We start from the raw sequence: 19,465 nt of genomic DNA, 5'->3' as shown, positions 1-19,465 counted from the left end.
CAATTACATATGTAAATACGTATCAAGTCCTTTGTATTTATGTATTGTTTAAAAAAAACTGCTGTAAACAACACAGCAACATTGATTTCTACCGTATGAAAAAGAAAAAGCCCCATGGACAGTTCAACTTTGTTTTTGGCCATGCACCAAATGATTGGGGGCTTTTGATCTTCGTAACTCTGTATACGAGAGAATGCGGCCCCATACAAATGCTGGGGAAAAAATCCCTCAGTTATGAAGCCGTAAAAATAGATCATTTATTTAGTGTTTGGACAAACAAGGGCTCGTGACGACAGTTTAATGAATCTCTCCGCTGTGGTATCGACAATAGATTTATATTTCGGCTCTGATTTATTTGAATTTTTCTCTGTTATTTATGAAAAAATTAGCTAATATTGCATCCGAAAAAGAAAATTTTGTGGAAAAATTGAAGAGAGGAAGACTTATACAGTGTGATTTTTAATATTTTTTAAGTGATACAGTTTCATTTTCGTACTGTGTTTTGAGATGATAGACATGCGAATAAAGACTTGAATTGCTGATCACTTAATCCTCCATTTTTTCCAGTAGTTATATTGATCGAGGGACGCCATATCAGAGGAGTGCTTAAAATTATAGGTCCGATTAATTTACAAATATTGGAATATGTCACGATTTGTTTGTGCGTGTGGGCGCGCGCGTACATTAACATGCTTATCAGGCAGAGTCTGCTGCGATTCAGTAAATATGTTGCTTTGTAGTTGCATTGACCATTTGCTTTAATTTTATTTTTGGCTAGTATAACTTATCTTTTTGTATTCGAAAGGGAGTGCAACAGGCAAAGCTTCCATCATCAATCATGTAAGTGAAAGTGAGGTGAGGATTTATTATGAAAGAATCCCATTCAAAAAAATTATATATTGTAAATGACTTCAAGTAGTTTCGGTCTTTACCGACTTGAGCTTATACAAGTTAGATGTGAGTACTTGATGGTTGGTGGTTGTTATGAATGATCTCTTTCGATGAGTAGTTAATCTAGTATTGAATACATATTGGTAAAAGGTACAACTAACTCTTTAAGCTATCACCCAGTTGTCCGTTTCCTTCTTCAGAGAGGGAAGATGGAGTTTTAAAAAATTATTTTATAATTTTCATCAATACATTTTCGGAACTGGAGCTTAAAGATTTTTGCATCCTGAATGTTATTATGTAAAGAAGGATATTTACTTTTGCTGATTAGGATTTCGTAATTAATTTTTTTTTCATCAGGCTAATATTGTTTCAACTCTTATCATCGCACGCAAAACCAGTCATAGCTGTAAATTTATTTTTTATCAACTTTTATTGTTTACTCAACAACTTCCTTGCTTCAGGAAAGTCCAGAAATAGAATTTCCCTTACACCCAGAAAACTGTTCATCATATTTTTGTCATAATCAGTCTAATCGCTGTTCGCAACAGACGAAAATTCTGTCATTAAAAACCAAAAATTACTTCAGTAACCAAATGGTTCTCAATTTGGGGAAGAAAAGTACGGACCTCGATTCCTTTGTAACTCCAGTAAAAAAAAAGGCTCAACATATCCGTATTTAATATTTAGCCACCTCCCTCCCAACTTTAATCGAAACCCCCACCCCTCCCGTACACGCCCATCCCCCCGTGCATTCTGCAAATGAGCAGAGAGAGAGAGAGAGAGAGAGAGAGAGAGAGAGAGAGAGAGAGAGAGAGAGAGAGAGATTGAGGGCGGAGGGCGAAAACGAGTGGGAAAAACGAATTGATGGGGAAAAAATCAATGGGGATGTTTTGCTAAGCCTTAATTAGTTGTGGGCCAAAGAAGACTTTAGGTATAACACGCCTCGTTTTATCTATATTAATTAACTTCCGGTCTCTTTTGTATTATTAGGGAATGAAAGTACCACACTCTTCATCAGCAACATATTGGTAACAGAAGACGTGTGTGTGTGTGTGTGAGTGAGTGAGTGAGTTTGTGTTGCGCACATGCGTGCAGTGTGACAAGTATGGAATGAAAATGGAAGGTAAAATTGGAGGAGGAAGGAGATGACCCTGATATGCCCATGTCTCCAGGAAACTCACGGGGTGTCGGGTTAATTTCGTGCCCAGTAATCTTACGACTGTGTGTAATTAATTTTGCCTTTTTATGCGTATATAGAATGTGCGTTTATATATACAGCGCATGGTAAGATTTTTTTTTTCTTTTTGAGCGGTGGAATATATATTTGCTTGGTGAGGGTTTAATGCTTTTATTCTGTATTTTCTCTTTTACGCGGGTTTATTTTCTTGTGGATTTTTAAGTTCATTTTTGTGTATTAGTTTGTTCTTATTTTTTCATACATCTTTTGCATTTTCATATTTTACATATTTACATATCTTATTGATCATCGCAGTATAAATGCATGCATAATTATAAAAACCTATATGCAATGGCATCTAATATTAATTTTCTGTCTTTGCATAACTGTAAAACATTATATGTAATTGTATCTAATTTTCATTTTCTCTTTTCCAGGTGGCCAAGTGGATGAAGTTTGAGCAAAGACAATGAAAGCTTAGTCTTACTAGAAAACTTTGGAAAGGTTAATGAAGATAAGAGTGCCAAACAAATTTAGACGTAATTATAGCAATGAATCAAACGGTTAAATGGTGCTAGAGGAATACGTGTAAGCGTATTGATATTGTATCCTAAGTGCAAGAAATTTAAGTGAAACTAAAGTTACGAACTTTCAAAGGAAACTATCTGCTGTCAGTTTTGCCTTGTTATGAGCGTGAGAAGTGTCCAGTATATAGGAGAAAAAATATATATACATCTGCAGGCCTCTGTGGTATCTGATTAACTTCGTATCACTTTCCAATAATTTTGCACTGTAAGAAAATGTCAAAATAACCCTAGCCTTGTTCGAATTTCGTGACATTCCGTAAAATCTGCAGAAACTGTATGTTCAAAGAATAACGAAACAACAGCTGACGTCTGCCGAAAAATCTGAAGATTTGAAGATCCGATTTCAAAAGAGCTCTCTCCCCCACGCTGAATTGTAGAAGGCCATTCATAAGACCACACCAAAATCGTGTGGAATACCGTTTTGAGAAGGACGAACAAGTAAGAAGACAAATCCGGGGAAAATATAAGGAAATCTTTTAAAGGAATAGAAGAAAATTCTTTGGAAAAATTGCGAGTCGGAATGGGCTTATATATATATATATATATATACACACACGTTATCTCCTTTCACTCTCCGCCGAAAATGGGTTTGCTTATTGGAACCATTTCAGAGAGGCAGTTTTTAGGTACAGGGACTGACGCGAACAGGAAATAAGTGTCGAGGAGGTTGCTGAGCGATTTTGAGGACTTGTGAAGTTTGAAAAAAGGGAAAGAGAAATAGAAACCATATTAACTACGAGTAGTGCATCTACGAAGTAAATTCAGAATAGCAGTTTACCTTCTCTCCATTGTGTTTTATGATTTGTCCGGAATTAAATGAACGAAGAGCAGAAGGGAGGAAGAAGAAGAAGGAACAGCCACGCACAGAGAAAAGGTGGCGAAACATCGTGGAATTGGAGAAGTTCGAGATAAAACAGAGAGAAGATGTTTCGTTGCATTCCCGGAGGTCTACCAGATGACCATAACACGCTAACAAACTTGTATGTAGTCCCGATGCGTCTGTCGGCCTTAGTTACTTGAAAACGAGTAAAGTAGTACGAGCCGTCATGCATTTGTTTTACGAAGACTCCGCCCAGCTGCTGTTTGTTTAAGTTCTCCCAGAGATATATAGATAGATGTTGGTCATTTCGTGACATTACAAGAACTGCTCATTGTTTAAAAAAATAAAATGGCTGAGATTTTTATTTATGTAGAAGGGGTTCGAACCCCATTACGATATGAACATTGAAAATAATAATAAGAAAACCTGTTAATTAAATTGCGACGTGACACAACCATGAGGTGCTCTTTGGGCATATGCCCATCACTGGCATGGATCTGACCCCATCGCCGGAGGGTGAATCGTGTACCACATCAAAGCCTGAGCCCACAAGATGTTTATCCATCGAGGCGAGAGCTTCGGAAGCACCGGAAGTAGTTCCGGAAGCACAGGGCGGAAGACTAGGGTCCCGGATATTATCATCCGTGAGGGAGACCCTCCCCACTATTCTCCGCTACCCTGTATCCAGGTCACGCAGGTCAGTGGGTTGGGTTTTACTACTGGCGATTTAATATTATATATATATATATATATATATATATATATATATATCATAATACATATATTAATATATAATATATATAAATATATATATATATATATAATATATTTATATATCTGTGTGTGTGTTTGTGTTTGTGTACACAGTGCGTGTATATACTAGATATACTTTCCTGAAGCAAAATGTATTTTTTTAAACTATTACCCGATTTTAGGTTTTGTATCAAAATATAGTCACGTGAATTGTGCAGTCAAATTGATATACATAGATAAATGATATGTGACTGTTAAACACACTCTTCGATGTGTTCACATGCTTCGTAATTAATCATATTGTCACAGCAGTCGCTTAGGCTTTATAGCCTAATATAGGTGTTCAGCAAGTACTTGTTTATGTAGTAGAGTTCGTGAAATGTAAAAAATCGGAGTGGCAATATAGCGGAACGTGCATTGTCTGAGTGTTTGCTATGCCGGAAGTCTTCCGGCTGTTCGACAGGATGCTATATTCTCTGTACAGGGAATCTTGGGACACTTGGAAGTGTCTCCTTCGAAGTTTTTCACTTTCCACAAAAACCGCATCTCTCTTGTAATTGTACGTTATTACACATACACACACAGTGATATATAAATATTATATATATATATATATATATATATATATATATATATATATATATATATATATATATATAATATGTGCGTTTGTGTATATGAAGTGAACTTCATTTACTTAAAGATTATTAACAACGATGATACTACTATTTCGACAGATATTTACCTCTCATTAGCATTTACTTGCTTCGAGTGCGCACTGTCAGCAAATATCTTGCTTTAACCTAAACCATGAATAGTACCATGAATAAAGTATAAGCCCTCATTAATAAATTCGAGGCCGCTTATGTTGCAGACCTTCTAGAATAATGATATCCGCCCACCCAGTCTCACTTACCCAAAAATTCGCTTCACTTGTGTTTTATAGTTCACTTTTTTTTTTTTTAAGCAAAAACTTAGGCAGTGGGCGGGAAGTTGATTCTTTTAAGAATATCAACGTCATTATTATAAGCCACACTTTTTGAAGTTATTAAATAAATTAAATGTTTTAAGTATCACTCGTATGATATTTTTCACTGTGGAGTGGATATCCATATGTGCGTGTCTATTTCTGTTATAAATTACCATCTTTTTGTGTGATTAATGTAAAGGGTTCAGACGTTGAGGAGGGCTAAGATGTAGTGGTGAGGCGATACATAGGTTGTCATAGGTGAAAATATGAACCAGCGATTTCAAAGTGGTTCGGTCACATAGAGAAAAAAGAAAACGTTAGTTCTTCAAGGTGTAGAATAATGAAGTCTTGTGAATCTATATTCCGGCTTTCGATTGTTATCGATAAATTTCTAAAGTCGTCTGTGTAATGATGTCTTATTATCGCCATATATCACTTGAAAGAATAGTATATTTTTTTTAAAGTCCATCTTTCTATTAATAGTAATAATTTTTATAGAACAAAATATTTTGTTTTAAAGTATCTTTCTAGGAATAGCAATATTTTTTTACGTGATGTGTCTGTTCATTAATGTATTCACTTGTACACATATTCACAGAGATAGAAAGCACGTTTTAAATATGTTAAAAGTATGGCAAGGAGAGGGACGACCGAGACATGCCCAGAGAGTTCGAGCAGTTATATGTAATTCTATAAACATCTTCAACTGTGGAGAACCAGTTACGCCACTCCATTTCATTTAGAGGGTTTCGAAGGCTGTCGTGTCCGAAGAACCTTTGTCCGAAAGTTATGAGACCGCCTATGGAACCCGTAGCTATATTAGTCTCTACCATTGTACAGTACTCAATTTAGCTTCCCAGTCATCTTGCCGTTGAAAGGGTTATTAATGGCCTCCAGCGGGTAAAATGTTGCTGCTATATATTTCCCGAATCGCTGGCGATGCTGGTAGTGTATATTTTGTTTTATGTCAGGTTCGCTATGAAGTACATTTTCTATAAACGCTGGTGTAGTGACATGTTTCAAGCATCTTAAGTATTTAGAACGAACAAAAATAAGCCATGGAAATGATCGTGAAACAAATTATTAAAAGTACAAGGTAAAAGTATTCTTTCCGCTTTCTTTGCATTATTTGCCTAAATCCCAAATGGAAACCAGTATTGCAATTTATTTGCCAAACAAGGTATCTGTGAAAACCCTTTTAAGTGTTGTTTTTTGGCAGTGTAAATAGTATTTCCCCTCCACCCACCCACCCAAAATTATGTTCCAGGTTTCCAGCTTAAAATACTGTATGGAACAAAGTAGACATTTATCCAGAAAATGTAGATTCTCAGAAATGCCAGAGACTTTATAAAAAGCTGAAATCATTTAGAAGCGCTTTATGCCAGAGGGCTTCGTTTAATAATTATAATGCGTCAAAGAAAAGAAAAAGCATCTCGAATTCTTAAGAATACGACCAGACTGACGCGTGCAGTTCTCAGGTTTTGAGAGGAAAAATAATGAGATGTGAATTAACCCGGGGTACGAATGTAAACGAAAATTCACGACGATGATTAGGACAGCGCAGCTTTCCTCGTCAGAAATTTGCCATTCAAGGAAAAGCTTGCACTTCAAAGACAAACAAATGCCAGTCTGAAATGAGATGCCTTCACGAAAGGAGGATGAGAGGAGGAGGAGGAATGTAATCAAAGCCTCTTAGCCACTATTTGCTTTTGGGGAGCGGAGTGCCCTTCTGAATTTGAAAGATGTACCGGGAGAGATCCCCAGTGAAGAGGAGCTGCTAACTTCATACGAGGAACTTGTGGGTAATGAACTCCAAAAGGATGTAAATGTGGGATAGGAAAGTCACCTTGGATGGGGCGAGGGATATTTTATATATATATATATATATATATATATATATATATATATATATACATACATACATACATACATACACACACACATACATATATACACAGGCACTTGTGTGTATTTATGTTTGTGTATATGCGTGCATGTATATTTTTTATTTAGTAATTCTTTTATTTTCATTTACACGTGTATTTATTTTTTTTATTTTGAGAATCGATAGCCCTACGTAACAAAGGAACCTTGAACCTTCCGTTGAAATATTGTTTTGAAGTAGAGTGAAAGCTGTTCTCGGCAAGTGTCATGTTGCCATGGCTTTATAAGAATATTTAATAGCTAAGAAAATGAGACGAGGCATGGAAAGGTTAGGAAATGCAAGTAGAAGTTTGGGGTTAAGAGAAAGGGTCAGGTGTGAATTGTGGAAGGGGTGATGTTTGTGGATGATATTGTGGTAGTTGGTGATGACAGAGAGAAGCGTCAGACACTGGTGAAAGATTTGGGAGATTTTGGTAGGAAAAGAAAGGTGGACGTTTTGTTAGATAATAAACAAATTCCAGGAAGATGGAGCTATGTATGTTAGTGTTGATGGAGGTAGCGGAAATGGAATGGTTAGTTATATGAGTCAAATATGAGTATTAGTGGAGAAATAATTCAGATGAAGACGGTAACTGTTACGTTATTGTAAGAAGACAACAAGAAAACTATAGCAATAAACATATAGATCTTATAAAAAAGAACAAAAACCGTCCGGGAATCTATCCCAACTTTTATGTTCAATTACCTCTCTGCTAGAGATTGCTGCTCGGGGCCATCAGGGATGAAATGCAATTAGGATAAGTTGAAAAGTTCTGAAACCCATCATCAAAACAATCACGGTCCGATCCGGAGGGCCAATAGTAGCCATACTTTGTTATTACAGTAAACTATGGGCACAATACTTTCTGCAGATTAGTTACCGGTGTAATGACGTCGGTGATTGAAGAGTGTTTCCTTTGTGGCACCGAAGGAACAGAGATGTGATGTGATTCTCTCTCTCTCTCTCTCTCTCTCTCTCTCTCTCTCTCTCTCTCTCTGAGAAGGAACAGTTTCCCTCCCTCTGTCTCTTTCATTCTCAAGAAGAAGGAGAAATCTCTCTCTCTCTCTCTCTCTCTCTCTCTCTCTCTCTCTCTCTCTCTCTCTCCTCTCCGTAGGAGGGTAGTGATGTTAGTTCACTGAGGCATTACCTAATGGTCTGTAGACTCCCTACGGTCCCTATTTGTAACCTCTATCATTCCTTTTACAATACCTCCGTTCATATTCTTCTTCTACCCTCCAACAATTATTTCATAGTGCGACTGCGAGGTTTTCCTCCTGTTACGCCTTTCAGCCTTTCTTACTGTAAGTTCTTCCTTACAGCGCTGAATGACGTCATAGGTCCCAGCGCTTGGCCTTTGGCATAAATTCCATATTCTATTTATTCCATCTCTCTCTCTCTCTCTCTCTCTCTCTCTGAAGTAATTTTACATTCATCTGTCATCAGTAAAGCTTGAAAGTACTTCCAATTGGTCTTATAGAACTCAGTATCATTAAAAAAGAAATCCCCCAAATGTGTTACCGAACGACTGTCGTATAAATTTGCACACAGCTCAAACTCAGTCTTTCAAAAAGCTTTTCATCCAACGCTATTTACAGTCCTCAGTGAAAAACGTCGACAGGTTTGGTAAATACGGTTCACTTCCACGTTGCCACTTTTATGTTTTTCTTTTCCGAGTTTTTTCTTTGCCTAATTATTATCTAGTCACGTCTTAGTCAGAGATGTGTATTCTTGAATGTTTTAAGACAGTTATAAGATTATGGTGACATTTTGGTTTATATACTTTTGATTTTATGGGGATTCATCTAATTATGCATCGTCTTAGTTACGTGGTTATTGCCAAGCGTATTGTCAAAGTTACATATCTTAGTATAGCGGTTTACTGGAACAGCTATATTTAAACTGGTGATTATTTTTCTTTATGTTTCTTCTTCACCGAATGGAGGCCTCTTCGAGAACTGTTACCCGTAGATTATAAAGGCATTACTTTTAGTAATACTTTCAAACTTTTTGTTTGCTTTACTAGTTGTTTCTAATTATAAAATCTCTCTCTAAGGCCTCGAGGAGAATTTTTTTTTGTACCGCGAAACTAATAATAAGATAGCACATGGAACGCACTTGTCTGGTAATAATTCCCCTTTCTTTTATGTATGGATTTCGCCACGACACCCCCCCCCACCCACCCCCCACACCCAAAAAAAGTCAGTTATTAAAAACGGACCAGAGACGAAAAAAATATTTTTTTCCAGCGACCTCGAGGCGCTGGGAAGAGGAAAATGATTGATTTCCAAAGCAAGAGAGGCGTGCCTGGATTTGGCTGATAGCCCCCGATGTGTATCCTTTCCCTTTGCGATGAACAGGTGTTAGGCGTAGCGAGGAAATTGGGCGTGATTGGGATACCTGGGAGAAAAGAATAGATGGATTGCTGCCTTGTTTGTTATACTGACAGGGTTTTCTTTTGTTCGATGCGAAACTGTTCCCATTTTATCACTGTTCATGAGAGAGAGAGAGAGAGAGAGAGAGAGAGAGAGAGAGAGAGAGAGAGAGAGAGAGTCACAAAAGCGGAAGCAATCGTTTCCACTTTGATCTCTCTTTCATTTGCATTCAAATGGAAGCCGATTTATTTGGAAAAGAAACAATCTTTAGCAGGTTTAGATTTCTGTATTTAATTCGCGCGCTGTTTTCCTATACAGATTTAGATTTAATTATAATAGTTGTGAATTCTTTGGTGATGAGACAGGGGAACATTTCGTGCTCATGTTGCGTTGTTTTACTGTATGATACAGTGGTCTTTAGACATAAGGACTCACTCGTTTGTATTCGGTTGTTCTTTTGGTTGCGTGTTCATGGTGTCATAAGGACAACTTGCAATTGCGATCATAGCTTCATCTCCCAGTTTTTAACTTGCAGCTGGGCAGGAGGCGAAGGTTTAAAAAACACAAGAAGTAGGGTTTTTTTTATGCTAAGCCTCCGTACCTCTAATGGTTAAATCTATGAATTTAGTTTGTGACCGCCTGATCCTGGGTTATCCTTTTGTTTATTACCCATTGACAGTTAACCATCTGGTATTCTTGCTCATTTTAGTTTACTTTGTAACTTTCTTTTCAACTGCCACGTGAAAGTTCCTGGTACTAAACTTCTGTCTTCCATTTTCCTGTGGTATTCAGGTGTATACACACACACACACACACACGCGCACACACACACACACATATATATATTATATATATTTATATGGGTGTGTTACATATAATTGTTGCAAGCTTATATATTAATTTTTCCTATAAAACACATACAGTTTAGTTTTGCTCTGAACGTAAGTAATGATTTCAGGTCTTAGATCTCGGCCTTTTTTCATAGCTAATTGTAAATGTTTATTTATACATTCATTCTTTTTGTATTTATATATTTATCAATTGAGACACCACTACTGAAACCTGTTTTTGGATGGACGTTGAGTTCATTAGATTATTCAGAGGAAATCCGATGAACATCATCATTACAACAATCCAGCCAAGTCCCTGAAATTCCATTGAATAGTTGGGCCTTGGGATGCCTCCATTAGGGAGTTATTATCGAATTTAATGAGACTTCGGAGTTTGTATTCAGCCGTCGGTGGTCCCAGACGACACCGAATGTGAGCTCGCTAATCGAAAGGGCGCTAATTAGAATGTTGTTATAAAAAGGGTTTTAATAGGCGGTTTAGTGAGGACGTCTTCATGTCTATCTTTGTTTGCTTGTTTGTTTGTCTACCACTGTATATATATATATATATATATATATATATATATATATATATATATATATATATATATATATATATATATACACTTGTGTGTGTGTGTTTAGCCTTCAGTGTTAGTAACTATATTCGTCGTATGATTCGAGAAGATAGTGGAAGCAAGAAATGTATGATGTATGTACAGTGCAGCAGCTGGTGAATGAAGCAAGAAAGTGTTCGCTGAAGAAGAAAGCTCAGAGTAGGCTTGGATGAGAGCAAAAGTAACGTTTTTAAAGCTATGGATACCAATGAGATCCATGTTTATATTAATGGTGGAATAGTTGAAGCGGCTAACTTGGCTATGTATTTTTGGAGTAAATGTGAGAGGTATCTAATGCGAATACGGGAAAAAAAAGTTTTTAAGCTATAGGGATGTCCTGTTTGAACAATTAACGTGGCATAAAAAGATCTGAAAAGATGAGAAATATGGGCATATGTCAAGATCGTGAAAATTTAGCCGTTGCAAAGAGGGACCAGGAATTTTCAGATCGTATAGTCATGTGCAAAGATTTGGGGGCTTGGAAGTCTGCATTTGTTACTGAAATTTGTTAGAGATTCTTAAAAACGTTTCTGATATTCTAGTTCAAACGTTGCTCGTTGAAACCCTTTCATGCCTCTTTCTCGATATTCACCACATAGGGTCATGTGTTATAGCAGCAAGGAAAAATTGCAATTTAAAAATAAATCTACTTCGATACACCTTCAAATCCATCTTGAGTGAGTTTCTCTCTCTCTCTCTCTCCTCCTCTCTCTCTCTCTCTCTCTCTCTCTCACACACACACAGACGTGCACTCGAGTTTCCCAGGTATTTAATAAATACGTGCTCGTGAAGAGTGGTGGTTGGAAAGCATGGGAAACAAACACAAATCTTGGTCACGTAGCTCAGCTGCATAAAACGCTTAGATATGCTTGCATACATTCATTCCCAGGTGCAATATCACTAATATGCGTTCTCCATGCTTGGTAATTTTGTTAAATTTTATGTTGATAGTTACGATTACTCTTGATTTGGCTAAATTTGTACGTGATACGTTTTCTTATTCTCGTCATTTGTTGCCAGTTAATCATGCTATTCATTTCGTTTTCATTCAGAACTTCATTCTGGCCTTCGGGTATGAGTTTCACCTTAATCCATTCCATAACCTTAAATTTTTCAAATTATTCCAGCAGTTTATTTTCTTTCTGTTGAAAATTATTATATCATGACAAACGAAAACAAATCCAGCATAGAGCTCATCCATCTCCTCCCCGGGAGCCATATATAAACCCCAATGTGGAATCTCCAATTCTGTGGGGCCCCACTCGGCATTCCTCCTAATATAGATGGTCATGAATGATTAAGCTGTGTATAGCTCTGCTGATGGCTTTTCCTCGGCCACAGGCGCGCGGTAATTGCACAATATTCGCGGGCGCTCCCTTGATGGGAGTTGGACCATGGGCGGTTATTGGGTGAACATTGTTTGTATATATTTCACTTGAAGTCGTTATTATGTCTGGTTTGTTCCGCTCCATTTAGCTCATCGTCTTCCTTCTGTTTCGTGTCATCAGGTTTGATTTTATTTGTCGTTTTGTGGTTTTGTGTTTCCCGAATGATTCTATTTCCTTCATAAATGTAGAAAGGTGGTTGTATAGCCACTAATGAGTGCCTGTTTGTATGTTAGCTGTATATATAATAAGTTACTGATGGAGTCAAGCACTGATTTGATAGTTTATCCAGTGACGCCAGATGTTATTCCAAGACCAACAAAGTTAAAACGTATGAATATGGACCGTAGATTTATGGAACTATCTCTTTCTCGATTATCCTCTTAGCCAACGAAATTTGAAGACATGGTATTATCTCAACGCTGTAAGGTTTCATCATGGAATCCACGGAAACTAACTTGGATGCGTTGGATCAAGATGTGCGCTCATTGCTACGTTCCTTTGGATAATTATTTTTTATCGTCTAAATAACTTAATACCTTTTGGTGTGATGCATTCATCGCTATGTATAGGCCGCTTAATTTCTAGGTCGATTCCTTCAGTTTTTTGTGTCGTGTCTTCTTGTATAACTTTTCATCCTTGTCACGAACAAATGATTTTTCTGTAAAACGTTTCTGAAGCAACCGCTCTTTTGTTAACCTTTTGAAATCGCTGCTTCATTCATTATTATCTGATCTTTCATTTTCATAATCTTTGAAGTTAGGTATGTAAAAGAATTCCTTAATGATTAAAGCTCTCTCTCTCTCTCTCTCTCTCTCTCTCTCTCTCTCTCTCTCTCTCTCTCTCTCTCTCTCTCTCTCTCTCTCTCTCTCCTTCTTCTTCTTCCAGCAAGTTTTAGATAATCCTAAATTAATACCAGGGAGATAATGATTTCTTTTAAGTTCATGGAAGTTTTTTTCAAAGACGTACTGAACTAAAAGCACTAGCACAGTCATAAATGAATTTGATGCTCCTGTTCCGTTGTGAATTGCCGTCATTGAAATCTGTCATTCTTTTTAACGAATGCCAGAAAAGTGAAAATTTTATCTTAAGGGAAAGAACTGGGGGGAAAAAGTCCCTGCGCAGAGAATTCTTGCTAAATTGAATGCCATTAGGTAAAGAACCCCATAATACTCCTGGCTACCGAATCTCATTTAAGGGGTCTCCTAAGCGTCGCCGCGAAATGATACATTTTGCCCTGAGACATAAAAGTGGATGGTCACCCCGTAATGCTGAGGCTGGCCAATGAGGTCTGAAGCATTAGGTATTAGGGACATGCACAGTCAGATTTTATGTACCTGTTTGTCACAGGTAAATACACCTGAATTCGCCAGGTAGCCTAATTAAACGACTTTTTGAAAATGTCGTGTCTTTACCACGATCTGAAGTTTTTGGTATTTACCTTTTACGTCAATATAACTTCCCTGTTTGATTGCACTCTATGAGGAGGTAGTGCCGTCAGTATATCTCACGAGGTGCACTGTATGCATTACTTATTACTTGACGTTCTTATGCAGCGTCCCATCAGCCCCTATCTGCAACCCCTTTCCTCCCTTTTGCTACACCTCCGTACATATTCATTCTTCCAATTTACTTTCCACTCTCTCCTAAAAATTGTTACAACATTGTTTTCAACTCTGAGTGACCTCATAGGTCCCAGCGCATGACCCATGGCCTAAATTTTATATTACAGTTCTAGTTCCCTTTTTTTTTTTTTTTTTTTTTTTTTTTTTTTTTTTTTTTTTTTTTTTGTTTTTTTTTTTTTTTTTTTTTTTTTTTTTTGGAAATGGTTGGAATGACTATCTTCTAGAATGCTGTGTGCCACTTTTCTTGATAATTTATTGGTACATAAATCGTGTGCCAATACATTTGGGGCATTGTTCTGTTCTGTGATTGACGTGTAACTCTTTTGCCGAAATGCCTGAGCCTATAATGCCTTATTACTATCATTATCAGTATCATCACCTTCATCGACGTCAATGGTTGGGATGCTTGCATATGGAGTGGAGGCATGTGATGAGTTAGCTGATGCAATGAACGGAATTCGAATTCCACCTGGTCTCTTCTCTCTCTCTCTCTCTCTCTCTCTCTCTCTCTCTCTCTCTGTATATATATATATTATATATATATATATATATATATATATATATATATATGTATATATATATGAAAAAGTATAGAACAGTATCTCCTCTTCTCTCTTCTCTCTCTCTCTCTCTCTCTCTCTCCTCTCGCTCTCTCTCTCTCTGTATATATATTATATATATTTATATATTATAGATAATATATATATATATTATTATATTATGAAAAAGTAATAGAACCGTTAATCTTCTCTCTCTCTCTCTCGTCTCTCTCTCTCTCTCTCTCTCTCTCCTTTGTAGAGAATAATAGAATAATATAAAAAAAGACCAGGGTAGTAATTGCACTCCAGGCCGAGTTCTTTCCTGACAGTGTGGCATATTCAAGACTACACATACGCAGGAACCACGCAGTGGTCGCAAACTGGGAAGTCTGTTTTATTTTTATGAAGCATCTCATCTCCGTTGTCACTTTCTCACATCTATTTCAATGTTACATGTTGAGCCGAATCTAAATTTTTGCGTTTGTCGGAATATATGCTCACAGTATAATTTTGTAGTTTTGTTCTGTTCTGACTACGTGATATTATTATTACGTAGATTTATTAGCTTCTGAACACATTTTTGTTGAAACATTTTCATGTCAATAATTTCATTAAAAATTTCATCTTGTCAATAATAGATATTTTAACGCGTTTTCTGTATCCTTATGCATTTATCGTTTTTATTGGCTCTGTTACATTATTTACTTCTGGTTGCTAGATATATTGTTTGTTGAAAGTGTGTGGCGGGGGGATTTAGTGGTATAGGGGCCTGTGGGATTTTTTAAGTTTTATATACCCAAGAAAGATTTTCTGAAATGTTTAAATTCCCTGTTCTCATTTAACGCCAGGATAGGAAATCTTGACGTTTTTCTTAAAACCAAAGTATAAATTGTTATACATTTTCACGATTTCTCCTATTAAAAATGAAGGAAAAAATAGTTTTCATACTCTCATCCATTTATATGGACTGTGCCAGTTCAAACAACCGATATCAATCTCAGCCACTGCAAGATAAAAAAAAAAAGCACATTGGAGACATTCATGAACTTCCCTTGGAAGGTGATTGTAAACCTGTCTCTTGAACGTAAACAGACGAGGGAACTAGGAAAATAAAAGAAGAGTTTTCCATTTGTGAAGTGCTCAGTCTACTCCTGCAGGTGATTCACCTGTCTCTTCCAAGAAAGTAAATGGTGTTTAGGAAGTTCGGGTTTTATGCGGTTTTATTTTCTGTTGGGATTTTGGGGGCGAATTTATAATTGCTTCGATCTTAAGCTTTTTCCTGTGGACAGAATGGAGACCATAACTACTACAACTTAAGAAGGAGCTCATTTAAACCCTATTATATAGAAGGGTTATAAGGCTGGAGTTTATAAGGTTTGTTTTATGCTAATTTATTCTGTATTGGGTGAAAGTTTGGTAATTGCTTCAACACCCCAAGTACTTTGGGTAACATAACTGCAACTTAGACAACGGCTTATTTAGAACCCATTTTATGTAAGGGTGATAGATGCAGAGGCAACGTAAAGTCCTGACATTAGAAAGGAGCTTTAAGATGTTCGGAGCACGTCTGCAAAATGTAAACAGTGAAGGCAGTTACGAGGAGGAGGGAGGGGTGTTGACACAGGTTATATTTTTGGGAAGCCGTAAACAGGGATGTTCAGAATTGGATGGCATTCCCTTCAGCTCCAGGATGTTGTCGATTGCATTTCCTTTTCTTCTGGTGCTCTCATTTTCGATGTTAAAAAAGGAGATGATGGATAATGGACTTTCATTTTAAAGACGTATAACTTCGCCATTAGACGCTGTTATGAGTGATTTTATACCTCTATATATATATATATATATATATATATATATATATATATATATATATATATATTTAGAGTGGGTGATTCACATAATCTGCTTTTGTATACGACTAATATGGGTGCAGATTTTCATCTCTTTCATTGGCTGAATTGATGCTTGACTTAGATTAAGGTGGCCTTTTGCAAACACGGGTCATTTCCCAAAGGAAGTGGAGCAAGGTGGTAAAAGAAATGAGAGGCTTTGTGTGTACTTTAGACTCACGCCTACAAACTGAAACTTGATCGACTGAAACGTATTTCTAATAAGTTTTATAAAATATATAATATATATATATATATATATATATATATATAGATATATATATATATATATATATATATATAAAATATATATCGTTGTTTCATATGTTTTGTATATGATCTGAGTGACTTACTAATTTCTTACTTTGAATAAGATGATTAAGAGCCAATATTCTACGTAACATTGCCAAATTCATTAGAAGTGTTTATTTAATGAAAAGGTAGCTAATTAGGCAAACAAACAAATAATCAAACAAATAAGGATAGGTGCGTGCTACGTATGTTTTAATTGTATGTTAAGGAGTTTTAGTTCTATCTCGTTTGAGAATGACAGAAAGGTAATCCTCAGCTAAGAAAATGTGAAAAAATTCAATAAAAGACTGGAAGAAAACAATATTTATTTCATAAGTAAACATTGCTACAGTCATAAAAAATACTTATTTCTTGTATCAGAAATATCCCCGTTTCCGACGGAAATAGATCCATCATCTGCCGTTGTTGATATGTCAGTTAGCGGGTAATCAATTTGTCAGTTGCCGACTGGTGCCATCGGAAGAAGTGGACTGATTGTAGTTCTTAAATATTTTTTATTGAACCGTATATTGCTTTTGTATTTTAAAAGTCCAGCTTCAATTTTACATCATCACATAGATTCCCCCTTTTAAGGATTTTATTTTTGAAGAATTTTGAGACTGGGAAAGAAGAGCGGGAAAGCCCTCGCTGGAATAATTAAACTTGGGAGTGCTGGTCATCGGAAGTCGCGCAAGACTCGTGACGTCATTTGTGAGGTCATCAGTATGTTAAAATATTAGATGGGTACAAGGGTGACATGGTTAGTTCGGACATGTTTAGACCATCCACACGTTTTACCTGATCATTTACATAGAAACACTAGGATCTTCTTTGACAGGTTATACAGAATGCCGAAGTTGTTGAATCGGAAATTCGTGAAGTCCTTTTGTTACTTTATTCATCAAATCAAAGTCTAACATAATCAGATCATTTTCCCCTGATTTGAATGATCATTAATATCAAACGACCCTTCTTAAGAAAAGTATCCGTGGGCCAAGTGATGATAGCTCATTTGATAAAAAAACAAATGCCGAGGTGATGATAGCTCATTTTATTTTATACAAGTAGTGCCGTCACAAAAACAAATACCGAAAAAAAAGAGTCGAACAACATCTACTTAATGTTGTCCGCCCAGTGTAAATAAGCAAAATTCATTCCTGTTTCGTGGTACTTCGAATGAAAAGCGCCAGCCAACGTTGCATAGTAAAGACCTGTTTAACATTAGGCTCGAGTTTCATTACTCCTGCCGCATTTCGCGTCCGACACCGTCTCGTCTCGCGTGTGTTACACTGCATTGTCGCTTTGGTCAAAAACTCGGCGAGAATTAGCTTCTAGCGTGTGGCTTCCCCATCCTCTCTTGAAGAATCCCGCACGAGGTTCTTCTTCCAGGAATATAATTACATCTGAGCATCTTTTTTTTTTACCTTCAGCTTCCCTCGGGATACGTCTCCCGGAATTCATTACTTGAAACTTATTTGTAATTCTGCCTTAAAAAAAAAATCTATCCCCCTTCCTTTTTTGCTTAGTGTCCTTTATCTCCTACTGCTCTAACTGTTAATTAACGTTCTAATTATTCGGCGGTTATCACAGATATCTTTGCTTTTTCGTTTTACATGTTTTTTATGTTTTTAATATTTTTAATTTTCCCGTAGACCAAATGCATTATATTGTCCTGTGGAATTGGAAGAATATTGATAATGATCATGATAATGCATATGATTTTAGATATTCTATGAAATAGAGAAATTGTAAAATTATAATTTTCTTGATCTGAATTTAGTAAATTTCCCAAAGCGATTTACGCCCACAAATTGGTCTTTTCACCCATGACTGTCATTTATATATAATTTCCATTTACAGCTTATCATTGGCTTCATATATTACAAGTTCCAAATTTCGACAAATACTACATTATAAGTGCGAACCTAAGACTCCCTGTTATGTAGACTATTTTCACAACTGTCGTGTATCTTCATCTTAATGTTTTAGTATCTATATATCACCTTGGCACTGGCTTCCATGTATTGGGTCATCGGGTATGTAGGAGTAACAAAATGAAATTAATAAGGGTCATAGGTATCAAAAGTTAAATTACTTTACCAAAGGAAAGTTGTAATGGAGGAGGAAGTAGAGGAATGAACGGAGTATATTGGGGCACAAGTTCAGGCCAGACACTTAAGGAGAGTGAATGGAGGAGGGCAAATTGCCCAAGTAAAACTGTTTCAGTTGAAGGTGAAGTTTTTCGATGACCAACTAAATAAAGAGAATGTTGTAGGAGAGGCTTGCCTAAATGTCTAAGTCAGTTAAATGCTTCTGTATAATAACAGTATGATAGGAATACCAAAGAAGAAACTCCCCGTAAGGGGGTAGTCCCAAAATGTTATCCCATGGCTGACCCAGCCATGAAATATGCCGGAACCCGCAGTAAATAAGGTAACCCGGAGGCCTGGGGTACGCTTTGAAACCTACGCGGAGAACTCCTTGGGTCAAATGAGGGCCGCGACCAAAATTTTGTTTGGATCGGGCAGGCCGTTTGGATTTCTATAGATCACAAGTTAACATACATTCACACACACACACGTGCATATAGTATATATATATATATATATATATATATATATATATATATATATATATATATGTGTGTGTGTGTGTGTGTGTATTTGTGGGTGCTCACAGGAATATACATATTATGCCATATTTGCTTTAAATATTCCAATCGTTTTTATATTGGTAGTAATATATATATATATATATATATATATATATATATATATATATATATATATATATATA

General features: G+C 36.5%; 1 protein-coding gene across 3 annotated transcripts in view; it reads left to right on the top strand.

The window, feature by feature from the left end:
- Positions 1-19,465, top strand: part of LOC135200888 (uncharacterized) — a 1,536,981-nt gene that overhangs the window by 287,035 nt on the left and 1,230,481 nt on the right. For all 3 annotated transcript variants that reach the window (XM_064229627.1, XM_064229624.1, XM_064229626.1), the window contains one exon: positions 2,506-4,172. In XM_064229627.1, the coding sequence (XP_064085697.1) occupies positions 4,029-4,172 (144 nt within the window). In that variant the 5' untranslated portion in view covers positions 2,506-4,028. The remainder of the gene's footprint in view (positions 1-2,505; positions 4,173-19,465) is intronic.

Source organism: Macrobrachium nipponense, chromosome 27 (assembly GCF_015104395.2).
Source record: "Macrobrachium nipponense isolate FS-2020 chromosome 27, ASM1510439v2, whole genome shotgun sequence".
Classification (NCBI taxonomy): Eukaryota; Metazoa; Arthropoda; class Malacostraca; order Decapoda; family Palaemonidae; genus Macrobrachium; species Macrobrachium nipponense.
This window is presented reverse-complemented; position numbering and strand designations above follow the sequence as displayed.